The following is a 19,039-nucleotide window of genomic DNA, read 5'->3' as shown; positions in this document are numbered from 1 at the left end:
CTTTGTTTTTTTGCTCAGGATAGTATGACAGACGACTGACGATTTCTCTTTTAACTCTGTGGTCACGGCAGTTAAGCTTGTGTTTTAAGACGCTGAGGCTTAAAAGAGATAAAAAAGAGCTTCATCTACTTACCTTCCCATTCCAACATTTACATAGGTTGAAGGTTATGTTTAGTACTAGCCTACTAGTGTACTGCTAAATTTACAGGCACACACAAGGCACTAATAGATGTAACTGCTCATTGACATTTGACTGACAGTAGAAACTGGTGTTCGTTGCTGAACTGTCAGTTTAATTATACTATGTTTGGAAATAATTATCAGATCCTTGTTATGTTATGTAAATTGTAAAAAATTGGCACTTTTGGATAAATATCATCTTCAGGTCAAGATGAAGATCTTTAATAGTATTTGGTGAGTTTATCGACATATCTTTCACTAAATTCTATTGTTGATTTTCAAATAAGTATCGTAGATAGCCATATTTTTTCTACGTAAAATAATAATAGTGATCTTAGAGAAGTTTGCTCCAAAAGAACAATTTTTTGTTATTCAATTTGATTTTTGATTTATTAACAGAAAACTTCATTTACAATTGAGATTACAGGATGATGCAGGACTGTGAACACAACAAAACCAATGATAATAATATAGCAACAATTGATAATAATTAATAAATAAAAAATACCTAACAGTAATAAAGAGCAACAGAGATAGGTGACAGCAAAATAACTACAAACAACTCTAAAACAATATAAATGTAAATCTATGATAAGGAGAGAGTTATTTCTTGTTGAGATCATGAAGGATAGTATTGAATTTCTATTGTATCCGTTTTGGGACTTGTCCTTTTCTTATTATATGTCAAAGACCTCCCTTTTGCCTTCTCTATACCGAAAACAATACTCTTTGCTGATGACACTACACTAGTTGTCAAGAATAAAGACACTAATGAACTTAACTCTAGTCTAAAAATAAAGGGTAGGGTACGATAAGCGGACCCGGTTTTTTATATCGAAGAATGTAATCATCAATACCTGTATTCGCATCTCAAATCCTAGATTATCAATCGATATAAAAGTATCTAGAGTCCTCAATAACAATCATATGTTTTAAATTAAAATATGAATTTAATATTTACAGTGATCAAACAAATTATTATAACCAAAATTAGGAAAACTGAAGACAACCATATTTGCTTCTTTCAAAGTACAGTTGTTTCTTTCCCACACATTTCACACAATGGGTTTTTCGGTACGAGTCCAACATGTTGAAGCCACGAAAAACATGTTGAAGCCACGAAAAACATGTCATCACCTTTCAAAACAATGTTGTGTAGTTTTCTAAAATTGACTGCCATTTTTAATAATCAAATGTTACTTAAATGTAAAATTGAAATATTACCTTACATGTATTATTTGAAAGTGTTTACAGCTGTTGATATAGATTATAGTTAATCGTTCAAAATAATTAATCAGTATCGATGGTTATGATTACGTAATTTCGTTTGCCAATTTCGATATAAAAACCGGGTCCGCTTATCGTACCCTACCCAAAATTAACATCATTAGAAGCTCAAAATTGGTTTACTATAATTGGGCTCTTATTAAATAACAATAAGAGAAACACTACACTTAACACTACAAAGCTCTGATGTCGAAGTGAAATTTGAACACATTAAGAATGTTATCGGTGAAATATTTAGGTGTGGTAGTCGATCAAAATCTGAAATGAAGGGATGATGATTTGTCATACTTGGCTGGCAAATTAAGCTCTGCCTGTTTTACTATCAAAGTTATTGCAGAGTCAGACAACTATGATACTGTCATCAGCAGAGCATATTTGGCTAAACTGACCTGCCATATCTAAAATTCGGAAAAGATTCCTAGCCCCGGCATATCAATCTCCTCAGCCCCAAGGACATCAGAGAACAGGAGCCCTGAAATCTGACCGGCTTCTGTAAAAGTCTCAGATTCTGAGGATACAAATATAAGTTAGGGAGGCGCAAAGATCCTTTTAGGACAAAGTGCGGGGACAATTGTCTCTTTCCCTCACAAACAAAAATGTTCATAAAAAAAATTTGAACACTTCCTCCAATATTTGAATATCTAGTTTTTCTAAAAAATAATGTAATAATATTTCTCAATAATTGTACTGGTTACTTACTCATTGCGCTTTACTGATTACCAGTATCCAATACATAGACTTAACTATACAAAAAAGTAGCTCATTACTCCGCTATGAAACTTTTCAATGCCCTTCCAATCCTGACTGATAATTTTATTCACATGTTCACTTCATGTATTTCTTAACACATGTAAAGCTAATAAATATATAAAATAAATAAATTTACACTTGAAACTGGTATTTCTGTGGTTCTGGAAGAAGTCGACATAGGGAAGACAGCATTGCCCAACTTCATAAGTCTTGGGATAGGAACATGTTGTAGGTAGTTCATTTGGTGAGCATTTGATGAAGAGGTCTTGGGATCTTGTGTTGAGCGGGATTTTGAACTGTATGAGGGATAATAACTTGGAGCAGTCCACCTCGCTGATAAATGTCCTGTAGAGAAAGCAAATGTCTGCAATCTCATTATGAAAGTGGAGAGGATCAAGGACTTATTGAGAATTGTTAATATTTATAGTACTAGCTGTTTCCGGTGGCTTCGCACGCTTTTCGTAAGCTTTGCCCGTGTATGTGCACTTCTGGATCAAGTGAATTATATTTCCAACGACAATGTAGAGTTTGTATTGTTGCCACGATCAAGAAAATCTGTCAAAAGTGTATGTTTATAGCCATTGTCTACGTACATGTACTTTATTATAAAGTGGTCTAACACTCAAGCTTTAAGTTCAACCAGAAATGTATTTTGAAGACAAATATACATCAAAGCTTAACGCCTTCAAATAGTTTTTAGCTATTTAATATACGTAACTATCTCGTAATCGCAGTTTATAGTGTGCAGGCGCTTTAAAAACTTTTAACATATGCAGTACCGTCTGGTGGCGAGATACATGAATAGGCATAGTATATAAACCTTCTCCGTCAAAAAATACATATACATTTTCATTATGATCGGTCAAATAGTTTACGATTCTATAAAGGACAAACACACAAACATTCATTTTTATATATATAGATAAGTCATGCCCATTGATATATAGTTAACCGATACTAACTAATTTGAACAATAACTGAATCATATGTACCAACATTAAACACATTTTCAGATCATAAACACATTTTTTTGTAAACTTGATCATATAAATAAAAATAAACTATAGTTATCTTTAGAAAACAAAATGAATTTGAGAGATGATTAGCTGTATTTTTCTTGGTTTCAAATGTTTGTTTTCTTTATTATGTAATTAAATAATGTCCTATTACCTGTCCTAATTGTTTATTTATGACCTTTATTATTTATGACATGCAATTATATTTATTCAATTATTTGTTTTAATTTTAAACATATTACTTTTATTTAGTATTTTAGATGTGTTGCTGATATCGATTGATAGTTTTGTTATTTAATATATTAAAGTACCAATGAATATTCTAAAAATTGAAGCTATTTATCATACTCTGCCCCTTCTATGATACCTTTTTACTATGGTATGATAAACGAGAGGGTATCAAAAATTTACCAGACTAGGCCTTTTAATTTTTCTTTTGTTACTTGGACTATTATTGCCTAATATCCCCTTTGCAATAAGCTCCATTTGAGTTGATACAATGAACCCAGTGTTTTTTTTCTTGACGGGAAAGTGTAAAAAAAACGGCTTTTCCGGAAAACTGTTGAGAACTTTCTGTGTTTTTTTTTTTTGTTCGTCTTCAACACTGTAAAAACGGTGACCTTTCATATGCATTTTCAATTTTGGGAAGAGAGGAAAGACAAAAATCACAGCTAAATCAGGTGAATAGGCAGTATGTGAAACGGTAGCCATGTTGTTTTAATGGAAGCGTGAGCTGGAGCGTTGTCATGATGCAACAGCAAGTTTTTGTCTTTCCACAAATCAGGCCTTTTTTGACGCACATTTTCCCTCAAATGCCTCAAAATGTCACAATGTCACTGATGTCTCTACAAAAGCCCTCTGTGCATATGTTTCTTTGAGAAATATTTGTAGAAATAGGGTATCCTGTAGCAGGAGAGTTTGTGTTTTGTTTTGTAAGAGATGCTGAACACATATCTCTATGTCTCAACTAAAAACTTGCTGTTGTGAAATAACAGGCTCGATAAAACTGGAGATGACTAATTTTTGAAATAGTCCTGAGAGACATAATGAGTAAAGTTTAAAACAATACTGGGACCCAAGAAATAATAATTGCATAACACTCAATGATTTAAAGCACCAAGATGAAACAAAGAGGGGTCTAGTTTAGTGGATAAGAGCTCACACATCCCAGGACAGGATTGTATAAAACACTTTCTTAGGATAGTTGAAGAAATTATGATTAATTTAAATTAGTCTAAAAGATTTTGGTATATTTATTTATTTTTAATTGATTATACAACTGGTAAAACGGACAATCAAAGAAAATATGTTTTAAAAACTTGGTAGAGTGGTATGAGACGAAAGAAATGATACATGTCAAGTAAAATATAATGGGAGCAAGCAAAAAACTGTTAGCAAAGTAAATTAGAGAACAATACTATTAAAATAACAATATTTGAGAATCATTGGTGATGAATACATTTTCAGTTTCAATAATAAAAAAAAGTAGTTTTGATATTCTTTCAATTTGCTCTTAAAATTGATATTGACCTGTAATCAGTGGTTCTCTGTTTGTTTTAGGTCAAAATGTGTCAACCACTGGATTTACTTAAAGCTATGTTTTTTCTCCTTATTTTGCAATACACATCTGGATCAAAGCTATGCCGAAGATGTTATAGAACCAACGATCTGGTGATAAATAAATTCTCAGTTTCAATAATGAAAAATGTAGTTTTGATATTTTTTCAATTAGCTCTTAAAATTGATATTGAACTGTAATCAGTTGTTCTCTGTTTGTTTTAGGTCAAAGTGTGTCAACTACTGGATTTACTTAAAGTTATGTTTTTTCACTTTATTTTGCAATTTACATCTGGATCAAAGCTATGCCGATGATGTTATGGAACTAACGATCTGGTGATGAATTAATTCACAGTTTCAATAATGAAAAAATAGTTTTGATATTTTTTCAATTTGCTCTTAAAATTGATATTAAACTGTAATCAGTTGTTCTCTGTTTGTTTTAGGTCAAAGTGTGTCGACTACTGGATTTACTTAAAGTTATGTTTTTTCTCCTTATTTTGCAATGTACATCTGGACCAAAGCTATGCCGCAGATGTTGTTATGGAACCAATGATCTGGTTTGTTGACAACTTCACAAAATGTTTGGGTCCAGTGAGTAATAAACACTATTGCTATATAGTAATTATGTTATTATAGATAAGCTCCTAAGTTGTTGAATGTTGCTGTTTATAATAATTGGCGACAAATATTAGAGGCAACAGTTTTAACCAACCTACCGTAGCAAAATTTGTTTAAACATTCGTAACTTTGCTCTTAAATTGGTAGTTTTTTAGGGTATCTTATTTGACACAAACCTCCATTTCCAGATCTTTTCTATCCTCCTCCATCAAAATAGAAAGCTAGAGCTCCCTCCTCCTGTTTGAAAGCGAGAGTTCTAAATTTCAGTAGAATAGATTTTATTTTATTTGTGCATTGATAGTAACCAAAAGTTTCATGTTTTTGGTCCAGTTGTTCGTGGCTTGTGTGGTGACATTGATGTCTGCAGTCATTGTCATCAGTTACTGGATTGGACTACCGTACTGGTGGGAACGAAACTGCTACGTCACCGTGGGTCTGCTGGTAGTCGGTCACTGGCTTCTCGTCAACACGTTGTTCCATTATTACATGGGAGTCGTAACACCTCCTGGCTACCCACCTCAGGTAAAACCTCATTTGTAGACTATGCATTGCAGCTAATGACTGTAAAAATGCTTTTACCTTAGAATTGGTGACTGTAGGACATCCAGCGAAAAAGTCATATTTGTTCAAGCGCTATTGCTGGATATCCGCAAACATAATGTTCAAAAACTAATACATACCCCTAAAGTAACTTTTTGTATAAGTTTTCTTAATCTGTGTGGTTCATTTAATAAAAATAAATCAAATTTACTTCATTAGCTTTAATTATGTGTATCTTCATACTGGTTGGTTCAGTCACTGTGTCAGAAAAATGGAATCAGCCAGTGACCAGTTTGACATACTTGTACAGGACTCTCTGATCCCAGAAGCTGTGAGTATTTGCAAGAAGTGTATCGCCCCCAAGCCACCTAGAACTCATCATTGCTCTGTCTGCAATCGCTGTGTCCTCAAGATGGACCATCATTGTCGTATCCTTTTATGCTGCAGTTGATTATAGCTTTGTGATAAGGTTATCATCGTTTTGAGTATGGATTCTGTAGTATGACAACTTCAAAACTTAAAAAGAATGAAGATTATTTCAGTTGATGAAATAATTAATTTAGAAGGTCTCTTTCTATCAGCAGTTTTTTTTACTCCATATAAAAATCTTTGAAACACAGTTCACCACTTAAATTTTCAGCATGTATCTTTTTAGCAAATTTACAAATAAAAAAACTGATTCGCTTAAAACTTTCTGTTGTGTAAAAAGTTTGTTTCAAACTTAAAAACAAACTACAAAATCTAGTGAAATATTTGCTAAAACTTTTGTTTATGTCCTGAGCACATTCAGTTTTAAATATGTTTAAAATACTCTATTGTTAAAAAAGGCCTTTTTCAAAAACATGTACCCAAATTTTACTTAACAAAATTTTCAAAAACTTCCAAAAACTACTTTTGTGCTAGAAGAAAGAAGAAAGTAAGAGAATCCAGTCATGTATCTAAAGTCTTTGTATTACAAAAATATAATTGTTTTAACATTATTATATTTTATATTTTGAAAATCACTAGGCAGGCTGCATTCTAGAAAAAGCCATGTATTTTAAGAGCAGCACTTACAATTTTTAGATTATTGTGGTATACAGTTTCTCAACGTTAGGGATCAGAATTTTTTTAAATTTACTCTGATATGTTTTGATAAGTTTTATTGTATTTTGTATTACGACACAAATGAATACCTTATAGAATATGTTAATATGCCAAAATCAAAAACTATTTGCCTTAACATTCCTTCAGCATGGCTGAATAACTGTGTGGGTCATTACAATCACCGCTATTTCTACATGTACATGATTTTTATAGTTGCGAGCACTTTATTCATCATGGTTTTTGGCTTTGAGCTAGCCTACACAGAGGTGTGGCTTGGCGAGAGAGAGGGAGATGACGAAGAACTAGTCGGGCATCCTGTGCGCTTCAACAACTCAGGCTCTGAGCCAGTTGTGAGTATATCTGAAGGTGTACTATAGTTGCCATCTTAACTAACTATCACAAGGGAGGAGGTATTATTCAGAACTTCTAAATATTTAACCCTCCCCATGCCGTAGACGGATATATTAGAATGGTAGACTTTGACCAAAAGGCCAATACAGTTATATCCGATATTATAAATTATTTATCTTGGAGAGTTTTTTAGTTCACAAAAGGCCTTCGAAATGCCCAGTGCATGCTCCGTGCTTATCGCAGTTGCCAAGGAAGTATTTATAAATGACTTTCACTCTGCAGTAGGGGGAGGCAAGCACCCTTTGTCTAACTCCGACCACCTGCTCGTCAGTTATGCATCTCATACGAAGCCAAAACCCACATATATCTATGGCGTGTATTACTGCTTTCCCAGTTATCACAAGTGCGTACGCGTCTACTGCGTGTCTCGATATTATTCTTCATCGTGTGACAGTGTTGTAATTAGTTTGAAATATTTGTCTTGTTTTATAGTAAAATGTAATCAAACTTTTCAGTTTTATTAAATTTTATAATGAATAGGCGCGTAAGGGCGTAGCTCGGAGGGATTTTTGAAGTAAGAATAGGACTATACTCATCCCAGGGACACACTAACTAAGAATGTCCATGTAAAATTTCAGTACAATCGGTGAAATAGTTTATGCATAAAAGAAAAACAAACAAAAAAAGCCACTTTCGTATTTATAATATTAATAGCATATTTTGTGGCTTCGCACTCAATTTTGTAGGTTTTACACCTATTTAATTGAGCAATTTGAGTGAATTATATTTCCGACGTCAATGTTGAGTTTGCCTTCTTGCCATGATCAAGAAAATATGTTAAAAAGTGTGTATTTATGGCCATTGTCATTCACTCTGGTTAAAGTATTTTTGGTTCCATAGTTGATTTAGCATTTTTCCCCAGTCAAGAAAATATATATACATACATAGGTCTGAGAAGCCTACTTCTGTCAAAAGGCAATTAAGATGGTTTTTATAACAGTCTTTGAATGTATAGTCAAAGTTAGATAATAACTTTGTCTTTTATATGTAATACTTAATATTTGCTATTTACTTACTATTTACCTGGTTATTTCTTTACAAACTGAACAATATTTTAAATATTTTAGAACATTCAGAGCTGGAATTGGTACATTAGTTCAATAGTATAGTTCAGCGAACATTCATCTAGCCTAGTTCTTGCTGACTTTTTCAAAAGGATTCTTTGGAGCCAAATTCTGACCATATTATGTTTTAGGGCATTTTTTAACGAAGATGAGTACTTACCTTTAATTGCTTTTATCTAAAAACTGCATGAAAACCAATGGTTACTCCTTAAAGAATTGACACACTATAAATTAATGTAAACAAATTGGAAATAGTGGAGAAATTAATTAAACATATTGTTGTGCTGTCATACAACAATGTTTACATAGAACAGTTAACTATGTTTAACAGGCTCTAATAATTAATTTCACAACTTTAGAGACTAAGATGGGATTTTTTGCTACTTTAACCCTATAAGTGGCGGTCATTTGTGGTCTCAGTGGCAGGCCGTTTTCGGGTAAATTGCTCTGATCGTTAAACGTATTTTTAGAAAATATTGTCTATGTGATAACCTAGCAACATTATATATTTTTGTTTTCCTTATGAACTATAGAATAAGAATAAATATAATATTTGGTTCCTTACCTTTATTTTCAGATGAATATCATTGTAGATGTGTAAAAATTTTCTTTTAGAAAAAATAATTTTTAAGTTCTACTGTCCGTCACTTTGAAACTACTGGAGCTAAAAAATAATGTCAAATTCACAGAATATACACAATTTTATTCTAAACAAATTACTTCCTATACATCTTTTTCTATTTACAAGAACAAAAAAGTTAGATGGGAAAAACTAAATCTATGTACAAAGTGGTTTTTTTTTACTCCGAGTCACTAGAAAGAAGGGGCTTGTCTTTTCCTCCCAGTAGTGTAGGGCCTATAATAGTGGCTTAGTTTATCATGGCACAGTATATTTCGTAAATATAAAACAGGAATTGTCTTATCGCAAACCCCTCCTCATCCTCAGACAGAGGTCAAAGTCGAGCGGTCTAGTAGATAACGTGACTACAGAATCTCGCCGCCCGTTTCAGCTGGTGCACCCGCATTCTTGTACTTTCGTGCCGAAGTGTCTGTCGAGTGCATCGCTTTGTTGTACTTCCGTGTTTTACTGTGTGTGTAATAAATTAGTGATGGGTGACACTATGAGAATTTGGGATTTACCCAGGAGCGAAGAGGGGGCCATTCGTTTTTTACAAGATCATGACTAGTTGCCTAAATCTAAAATATGCGTGGCGGCCGGCAGTTGTGGCTGAAGGCGGAAATCCATTACACTCACTCATCCTTGATATTGCTGCATTCTGGGCGTCACAGGAAACCCATTAACAATTAATAATCGTTGTAAGTTTGTAATTTTGTAATTGAAGAGTTGCTTTTCGTTCTATAATGTTTTTTTCTATAAATGTATATGTTTGTGTTCCTCATACTGGTGTGGTCGGTATAATCCGAAAGTACCCCAACATTTTCCATGACGAATGAATAACCTAAACATTTACCGATAACACAAACAACGCGATAACCAATAATATACTGACAATAACAGTACGCAAAGTCGCCAAACAAAACAGTGATGAGACGAGTAGACAGCTGTTCTCTTGTCTGCTGCCAGGTCAAACGAAAACTGTTGGATTTATTTAAGTCAGCAAACATTAGTAACATGAATACACACTATACTATATGATATGTATAGGAAATTTCATAGAGAATACGATAGTTGAAACTAGGCCTAAAAATAATGGACGGTTGCGGAGCAACAGACTTAAATGTGAAGCGATGGCTGTGACAGCGCTTGCCACTTATAGGGTTAAGGACCAGTGGGGTGTAGCCCAGAGAGGTTTTTGAAATAAGAATAGGCCTATATTCATACACAAGGACCGTAAGGATGTTCATGTAAAATTTCAATACAATTGATTGAATTTTACGTGTAAAAGCAAAACAAAGGCACTTTCGCATTTATAATATTATTAGGATTAGGATGACAACACATTTTAAATATAATTGTTTATAAATAATTAAACCCTATATCTTGCAACCACAAAAGCTTATACAGGGAGGGCCATTTTTACTGTGTAACAAGCTACATTAAAACATTAATATAAACTGAGTTTTCATCCATACCCTCTAGTATTGAGCTATTTTAACTTCAAAAAGTGTTTAAAAATGATGGAAAGAAATAATTATCTGAAAACGTTAGATAGATTGAAAGTTTTAGATCATGCACAGAAGCAACAATTAAATTAATATCTGATCTAAAATTTGAAGTTCCGGTCTTAAAAATTGTTTTATGTAAAATATCGTATAAATAAATAAATCTTTATTTGTCGTTCGAATTCTTACAATCATTGACAATGTCATATTGCAGCCTAGGGCATGGTCAAAATAAAACAATTTTATCAAAATAATTTAAACTTAAACTAACATTCAAAAAAGAAAAAAACAGTGCTTTAATAGCATAAATTAGTCAGTGAAGGTTAATTTAAAATAAACTAGGCCTAGATATATAAATTAAATAGTAAATAAACAATTGTCAAAATTTACATATAAAAATTATTATATATCTAAAATGTAATGTTTTTTAATTCTAAAAACTCGTTTAAACTATAGAAAGGGTGTTTCAAAAGCCAACTATAAAAAAGCTTAGTGAAGGTTTTATGTGGATACTTATTTACCAGAGGTTCCAAAAAATTATAGATTTTCAGCGATGTTACATGTGACTATTTAAGGTTTTACTGAGGCGGTGATAACCAATTGCAATTGTTTTTAGTTCTTGTATTGTATGAATGAATTTCGTTATTAAATTTTAAAATAATCGGATTTTTTAGAATATAGTTAATTAAATCAAATATATATAGATTGATAACCGTTTGAATCTCTAACAGAATAAAAAGTGGTTTACAATGTTCCAACGGTTGAGAATTAGTCATTACTCTAATAGTTTTTTTTTTTGAAGAATTAAGATGTCTTCAGTTCCTGAGCAGTTGCCCCAAAATATCAAACCATATCGAAAAACTGCTTGGAAATACGCAAAATAGGCAGTCCTCACACCAGTATTAGGCAAAATATGTGTCTATAAGACTCACCGATAAAATTAATGTGGTTATAACAAATGTAATTTATGAAAGAGTCCAACCTATTGTTAAATGGCAGTAATTTACTCCTGACATTCCAGGTAGAATGGGATGAAGAGATGGAGAGCAGATCTCCCCCTGCGAGTCAGTCACCGGAGGTGATGTGGCGTCGACGGTCTATCATCTTTATGGCCTTCATTTGCAGTGGTAAACCAAGTATTTATGTCACTAAAACGGGATTATAATAAAAATAGTGTACATCAATACAGTTATAAGAATTAGTTTTAAGAAATTTTGAATTTTTATCAGTGCACGCCTAATTCTATTTCAAACCTTTGTGAGCTTTTTTTAGATTTTTATATTGATACAAGAACAGTCTATAAATTAAACACATCTTACTCTAGAGGTATTTAATGATGTGAAAGTTGCAAAGCATTATGAGATATAGAGCACAGTATCTCACTCGTGGCACATCCATATCCTGTCTCAGCAGCTACTAGGTAGTTGTTCTAGCCAAAGTCTTTTATCTCTCCAAGCGTTTTTATCAGTATCGAAATGATAACTGAATAGAAAGGAAAAAAACAAGCCACAACACTCTATCGGGCACAGCAGAAACTGCATTGAGGTGTTTCTATGAATCTGCTAGATTGCATGTGGTTTTTGGTGAAGAATTATAACCCGTTAAAAAATACAGGAAATTATTTAGAGACGTAACAAATCTCGCAGTGTGATCGGCATTACCACTGCTAGTACAATGTGTGCTCTTATGTAATTATTGGGATTACAATTCAAAAGGTACCAACCTGCTTGCATTAGTAAATTGAGTTTGTCATGTGTGTATGGATTTTGTCCTACATGAAAGTTCTAGAGTAGATGAATCAAATTCTTTACAACCTAATATTTGTTTTACAATTGATTTCTTTTAGATTGTAGAATATGAGTTAATTCTCCATAAAAATTTGTTATCCTGTTTCAACTAGTTCCGTATTATTTCAGGTGCTTTTGTCGCCCTGGGTTGCCTTTCCAGTTGGCACGCAAATCTGATAGCTCGTGGAGAGACAAGTATAGAAGCTCACATCAACAAGTCAGAGACCAAGAGACTGGCTAAACTGAACAAGGTAGTGTTAAGTTACTAAATGAGCTTTCATTGATGTTACCAACTCGTTTGTGTATCTGATAGCTTGTGGAGAGAAAAGTTTAAAATTTGAACATCAACAAGTTAGTGATGGAGGAAACAATTTCGTAAGCAATGGAAAGCTTACCTAATACATCCACTTTTGATGTAGCCAGCTAGCTAGGTCTTTGTCACTTGTTTACTTGCTGGTAATATTAGACTATACAAGAAATTTTAAACCCTTTGCAGGCCAAATATTATTTGCCCAATTTTCCTAAAAAGCCACACCAAGTTTTAAAAATAAAAGTATTGATATCTCTAAAGCTAATATGTATTTTAAGTTTGTCATTGAATAAGGATTAAAAAAGACAGAAAACAAAATATTTATATAATTATTTAATACTTATTTGTTATATATGAATTATTCTTTGTATCATTATCTAGTAAGTTTAGATATATTTGCAACATGTGCACCTCACCCCATATGACGTAATGTGTTGGCTGTTTTAATCGTATGATTTTGAATAAACGGCATTGGCTACTCGAGATCACCTGACCCCCTTCTCCTTTGGTCACTGCCTCGTTCCGAGCATTCCTTGAGCCGGTAGTCAGTCAACTCCCAGTCTCGCTTGCCACACCACCCCTTGTGTGGCCGTGTTTTTAAGAAATGTAAAAGTGTTCTTTATTTTCGATTCACCCGCCCCGGCATAAGTTCTGTTATTTAGAACAAACATAACAAATGGCGACGAGGTCGGTTAAATTTACATACCGGGCAATGCAACTGTTCGATTCTGCCGCGTAGTGTAAATTTCGGGACAACACGTGTGGTAAATGTCGGATGACGAAGTGGATTTAGCGCCGTTACTACACAATATCGAACTGCCGGGCAACACAAAAATGTCGGGAATAATCGGCGGAATCGGTGAATACGATCAAAATAGTGAGACGTGGTCGTCTTATATCGAGCGCTTTCGAACTATTCATCGAGTGCAACAATATTAAGGAGGAGAAAAAAGGTTAGCACGTTATTAACTGTTGCCGGTGTAAAAACGTACAGTCTATTACGGGATTTATGCACGCCCAATAAGCCGTCTACAAAAAGTTTTGACGCATTAGTATCTTTGATTCAAGATCACTTGTATCCAAAACCATCGTTCATAGCCGAGAGGTACAAGTTCAGCAAGAGGATTCAGCACGAAGGCGAATCAGCAGCAGACTACATCGCCCAGTTAAGAAAGATGTCCACCCATTGTGATTTGGGGCAGTTTTAAACGATTACGATATAACGATCGTTTAGTCTCTGGAATTAGAAATGAAGCAACAAAACAAAAACTACTGTTAGGAGAATCCAGCTTGACATTTGACCAAGCAGTTAAAATCATCACGTCAGCAGAAGCCGCTGAGAAGAATGCAGCAGCCTTGGCGATCAAACGGAAGCCGCAACGCCGAGCGACTACAAAAGATGACAGCTCAATCACCGCAGTGTAACAGCTGGGAGCAGAGCATCGGCGGGTGCCGGCGGCGCTACCACACCTGGAAGTCACCACCACAACCCCAAAAGCAGCGCTTCGCACGACTACAAAGTGCAGTGTTCGTGTTGTGGTAATGTGGGCCATTTGCGCCATCAGTGTCGATTGTTTGGTGTTACGTGTAACGCGTGTGGAAAAAAGAATCACATTGCTAAGGTTTGTCGATCAAAGGGTAAGCCCCAAAACCAACAATCTAAGTTTAAAAACACTTTAAAAATAAAAATGATAGTAGACATAATTATGTAGAAGAAGTATGTAGTCAAAACACTGATAGTAATGTTGAACCTGAAAGCTATGAGGAAGATATTTCAAATTTATTTAAAATGAATGAAAGGGAAGTTGAGCACATTAAAGTTAGTCCGGTTAAATTAGAATTAATAGTTAAGGGTAAGCCAATCTATTTTGAGGCTGATACAGGCGCGTCAGTAGGCGTGTGCAGCGAGAAAATTTTACAAAGAAAACCTTTATAGTTGTAAATTATTGCCCACTGACTTATCTCTAAGTTCGTATACGAATGAACCTATAGTTCCGTTAGGGAAAATTGAAGTGGATGTTCAATATCAAGGAGTTAGCAAATTTCTTGAATTGTTTGTAATCAAGAAAGGAGCTCACCCTCTCATAGGACGAAATTGGCTTCAAAGTCTCGGTTGTGGAAATATCTTTCAAAAATAAAATATTTGGCATAAGCAATAAAGACAGTAATTCGGATGTTACGAGTAAACATTGCATGGAATTAACTAAAGATTTGATCAAAGAATTTCCGGAAGTTTTCAGTGACAAATTAGGTCAATACAAAGGTGAACCAGTTACATTAAAGTTAAAACCTGACGCCACACCAAGGTATTTTAAGCCACGGTCCATTCCCTTTTCACTTAAAACTAAAGTCGAAAAAGAACTAGAAAGGTTAACTGAGGAAAAAGTACTTGTTCCAGTAAAAAGTAGTGACTGGGCACTCCCATTGTTCCAGTAATAAAACCAGACGGAGGAATACGCATTTGCGGAGATTTAAAAGTTACCTTAAATCCATGTTTAGAAGTTGAAAAGTACCCTATCCCCAGAATAGATGAAATGTTTACTTGTTTACAGAAAGGCGAGAAATTCGGTAAAATAGATTTATGCCAAGCTTATATGCAGCTAGAGTTAGATGAAGAATCTAAGAAATTATGTACCCATAAAGGGTTATTCAGTTATCAAAGAATGCCGTTTCGGAATTTCTTCCGCAACGAGTATATTTCAGTACAGAATCAAACAGTGTTTACAAGACTTGTCCAATGTTGTTGTATTTTTAGACGATATATTGATTACAGATTGTAAACGATGATCTACACTATCAAAAACTTAGGGGAAGTTTGCAAGCGCCTAAGCGAAAATGGTCTCACAGTAAAAAAAGAATAAATGCACATTTTTGCACCTAAAGTGGAGTATTTAGGTTTCTGTATTCACAAAGAAGGGTTGCACACACTTCCGAATCTAAGGTAGAAGCAATTAGGAATGCTCCCCATACCTAAAACAGAGACAGAGGTCAAAGCTTTAGTAGGTCTAATTAATTACTACTCAAAGTTCATACCACATTGTTCCACATACTAAGTCCCCATGTACAGTCTTCTTAAGAAGGACACACCTTTTAATTTTGATAAGAATTGTATCGCAGCTTTTGACAAAGTAAAAGAGTTACTTTCAAACGCACCAATTTTGGCGCATTATGACACTAATTTGCCTTTGAAGTTAGCCGTAGATGCTAGTTCAGTTGGCTTGGGAGCCGTCCTAAGTGTTATCTCACCAGGTGGTATAGAGAAACCAATAGCCTATCAGTCACGCACACTCTCACAAGCTGAGCGGAACTATTCACAGATAGAGAAAGAAGCTCTGGCTATCGTATTTGCAGTCAAAAAGTTTAATCAATACTTGTACTGTCGGAAATTTATTTTGTACACTGATCACAAACCTCTTTTAAGTATCTTTGGAAATAAAAAAGGGTTTACTTATCTTTGCTGCCGGCCGTATGCAAAGATATGCTTTGTTCCTGTCCGGTTACGAATTTGACATTCAATACGTAAAAGACGGAACTAAATAATGCAGATATGTTATCTAGATTGCCTTTAAGTGTCAATCACAAACAATGCTACTGATGAGTTTGCGTTGGCAAGGTACATATTTACATTGTATTGAAGAAAGCTCATTACCTTTGACTTTTGAACATGTAAATCAGATACACAGAAAGATCCAGTTTTAAGAAAAGTGTATGGCTACATTATACACGGTTGGCCTAATGTCATTTCTGAGGGAAGCGAAGAGCTTACTTCGTATTTCCAGAGACAGAACGAATCTGACAGTTGAATTTGGAGTAATTATGTGGGGTTTGTGCTATCTTGTACTACTTAACGGGACTGGGTGAATGAAACGACTTTTTATGGATACAATAACGGCCGCGGGGCGTAACGCTGACCGGAGCAATCGAGGTGAAGGAGATGACTGAGGGTATTTGCGGCGGGTGGCAGGTTAAGGAGGGGGAGCGTCATCCCTTGGCCAATAGGATTTATTCTACGATCACTTTTACCAACATATTACATACACCACAATAATATACCACAGATATCACATCCCTCCCTTCTTAGTTAGAAACACAATTTTGTTACATTAAAAAAAACAATTACATAAATTCTTAAGCACTTAACCTATAATACCCTTTTTTAATACAAAATGAGAAGAATATTGTTATATCAACTATTGGAATAATTAATAATAATAAAATATTGGAATAATTATAATAATAAAATATTGGAATAAAACACATTATTAAATTCATTATCCGTAATACACTTCTAAACTACTACTATTACAAATCTAGCCTTGTAATTGGCTTTCGCTCTCGTTGAGGATACCTGCGAACAGGAGTGGAACGAGCAAGTGGTGAACGTTGAGTAATAGGACTGGAGTAGGTAGTGTGAGTATGAGAAGCGTTGGGTGACATAGCTGTACTGGGGCGGACAGAAATAGAATGCCGCGGCGCATCAGCTGTGCGGTTACTGCCTACTGGACTATCGTCTGCACAGTCAGAGCGCGCTGTCTGCTGGCTCTCAGCTGTTATTACCTCAGCTGTTTGATCTGTCACTGGAGCAGTGTCGACTGCTATCAGCTGGTCAACATGACGCTTGTAAACAATACCAGACGCTAACCTCACTAAATACATTGTTGCACCTAGTTGTTTTACTACACATCCTTCTACCCATCGCTCTTGAGATCTACTGTAATCTCTTACTAACACAGTTTGGTTAATTGGTAAAATACGTGTTTTACTACCTCTAGCATAGAACTTTTGTTTACCTTGTTTTTCTTCAACAACCCTAGATACATTAGGTCTTAAAATGTCTAATCGGGTTCTAAGTGGTCTACCAAACATTAACATTGCTGGTGATTCATTTGTAGTCATATGAATTGAATTTCTATAGTCAAATAATATCCTACTTAAAGCTACTTGAATATTTACATTTTCTCTGAAAGCACATTTCAGTTTAGACTTGGGCATAAGCCACTGAGTTTTTCTGCTTGGCCATTACTTCTAGGGTAAAACGGGGCACTAGTTGTATGTTTGATACCATTGTGTTTGAGGAAATTGTTTAAATCAATTGAACTGTACGGTGGGACCGTTGTCACTATGCAAAGTGACTGGTATTCCGAACCTTTGAAAACAACTCACGAAAATGACTAATAGTCTGACCTAGCGGAAGTTGAACTTGTCTCAAAAACTTCCAACCATTTTGTGTACGCATCTATGACAATTAAATACAATTTATTCTTATAATAGAAAATGATCTGCGTGTATTCTCTCGAATGGTTTACTAGGATAGTGCCAATGGTGGTAACTCACTTTTACTTGGATTCGGTCTTTCAAGAAGACAGGATGAACAACTGTTAGCAAGATTTTCAATATCTTTATCCAGATTTTGGATACCACAGATAAGCTCCTAGCTACTGCTTTCATTTTTGTTATACCGAGATGAGAAGCATGGAGCTCGTTTAAAACATAATTACGTAAACTATTTGGAATTATTACTTTGTAACCCCACATCAAGATACTCTGCTCAACAGCTATTTCCTCTCTCCTTACAAAGAAACGGGTACAATTCTATATTGTCTTTAGGAATATGGCTTGGCCATCCATACATAGCATAGCCTAACACTTTTCTTAGTATTGGGTCTTTCTGGGTTTCAACTTTTTACTTGTTCACATGATACTGGCAAAGAACTCTCTTTTACAAAATGTAAATAGGTCCCTAACCCTAGCAATTCAGAACTGTCTTCTGATTTTGACACTTTCAACGGTAATCTACTCAGACCATCTGCGCTGTTGTCATCTGATTTAACATATTTTATGTCAAAGTTATAACCACTGAGGTACAAAGAGTAACGTTGAAGTCTACTTGCTGCGAACACTGGCAAACCCTTTTTAGGTCCAAAAATACTGACTAATGGTTTATGATCACTTCTTAACGTAAAGTGTCGTCCATACAAATACTGGTGAAAAACGTTTAACACCAAAGACGCATGGACAATGCCTCTTTTGTCAATTTGAGAGTAGTTACGTTCTGCTTGATTTAACGTACGTGAAGCATAGCTTACCGGTCTTTTCCTGTCCATTGCTATCTACAATACTTAATACAGCACCTATACCGTATGCACTAGCATCGGTCGTTAGTATTACTGGAGCTTGCGGATCATAGTGTGCTAACACTGGAGCTGTACACAATAGCTCCTTGATTTGTTGCTTAAAGGATTTTACACATTCTTTATCAAAGGAAAATTCTACATCTTTTCTTAACAGATTGTACAATGGTCTTAG

General features: G+C 34.6%; 1 protein-coding gene across 4 annotated transcripts in view; it reads left to right on the top strand.

Annotated features, from left to right (window-relative positions):
• The first annotated feature begins 238 nt into the window (after positions 1 to 238).
• The window catches only part of LOC124352951 (palmitoyltransferase ZDHHC16B-like), a 40,607-nt gene continuing 21,806 nt past the window's right edge, over positions 239 to 19,039 (top strand). Inside the window, exons 1-9 of one of the 4 annotated variants that reach the window (XM_046802692.1) lie at positions 239 to 414; positions 4,794 to 4,904; positions 5,016 to 5,126; positions 5,237 to 5,384; positions 5,742 to 5,933; positions 6,262 to 6,379; positions 7,185 to 7,387; positions 11,658 to 11,763; positions 12,553 to 12,674. In XM_046802692.1, the coding sequence (XP_046658648.1) occupies positions 392 to 414; positions 4,794 to 4,904; positions 5,016 to 5,126; positions 5,237 to 5,384; positions 5,742 to 5,933; positions 6,262 to 6,379; positions 7,185 to 7,387; positions 11,658 to 11,763; positions 12,553 to 12,674 (1,134 nt within the window). In that variant the 5' untranslated portion in view covers positions 239 to 391. The remainder of the gene's footprint in view (positions 415 to 4,793; positions 4,905 to 5,015; positions 5,127 to 5,236; positions 5,385 to 5,741; positions 5,934 to 6,261; positions 6,380 to 7,184; positions 7,388 to 11,657; positions 11,764 to 12,552; positions 12,675 to 19,039) is intronic. The other 3 variants (XM_046802694.1, XM_046802693.1, XM_046802695.1) reach the window with 3 other exon arrangements.

The sequence above is a fragment of the Homalodisca vitripennis genome, chromosome 1 (assembly GCF_021130785.1).
Source record: "Homalodisca vitripennis isolate AUS2020 chromosome 1, UT_GWSS_2.1, whole genome shotgun sequence".
Taxonomy (NCBI): domain Eukaryota; kingdom Metazoa; phylum Arthropoda; class Insecta; order Hemiptera; family Cicadellidae; genus Homalodisca; species Homalodisca vitripennis.
The sequence above is the reverse complement of the archived record's forward strand: the minus strand, read 5'-3'. Positions and strand labels throughout refer to the sequence as shown.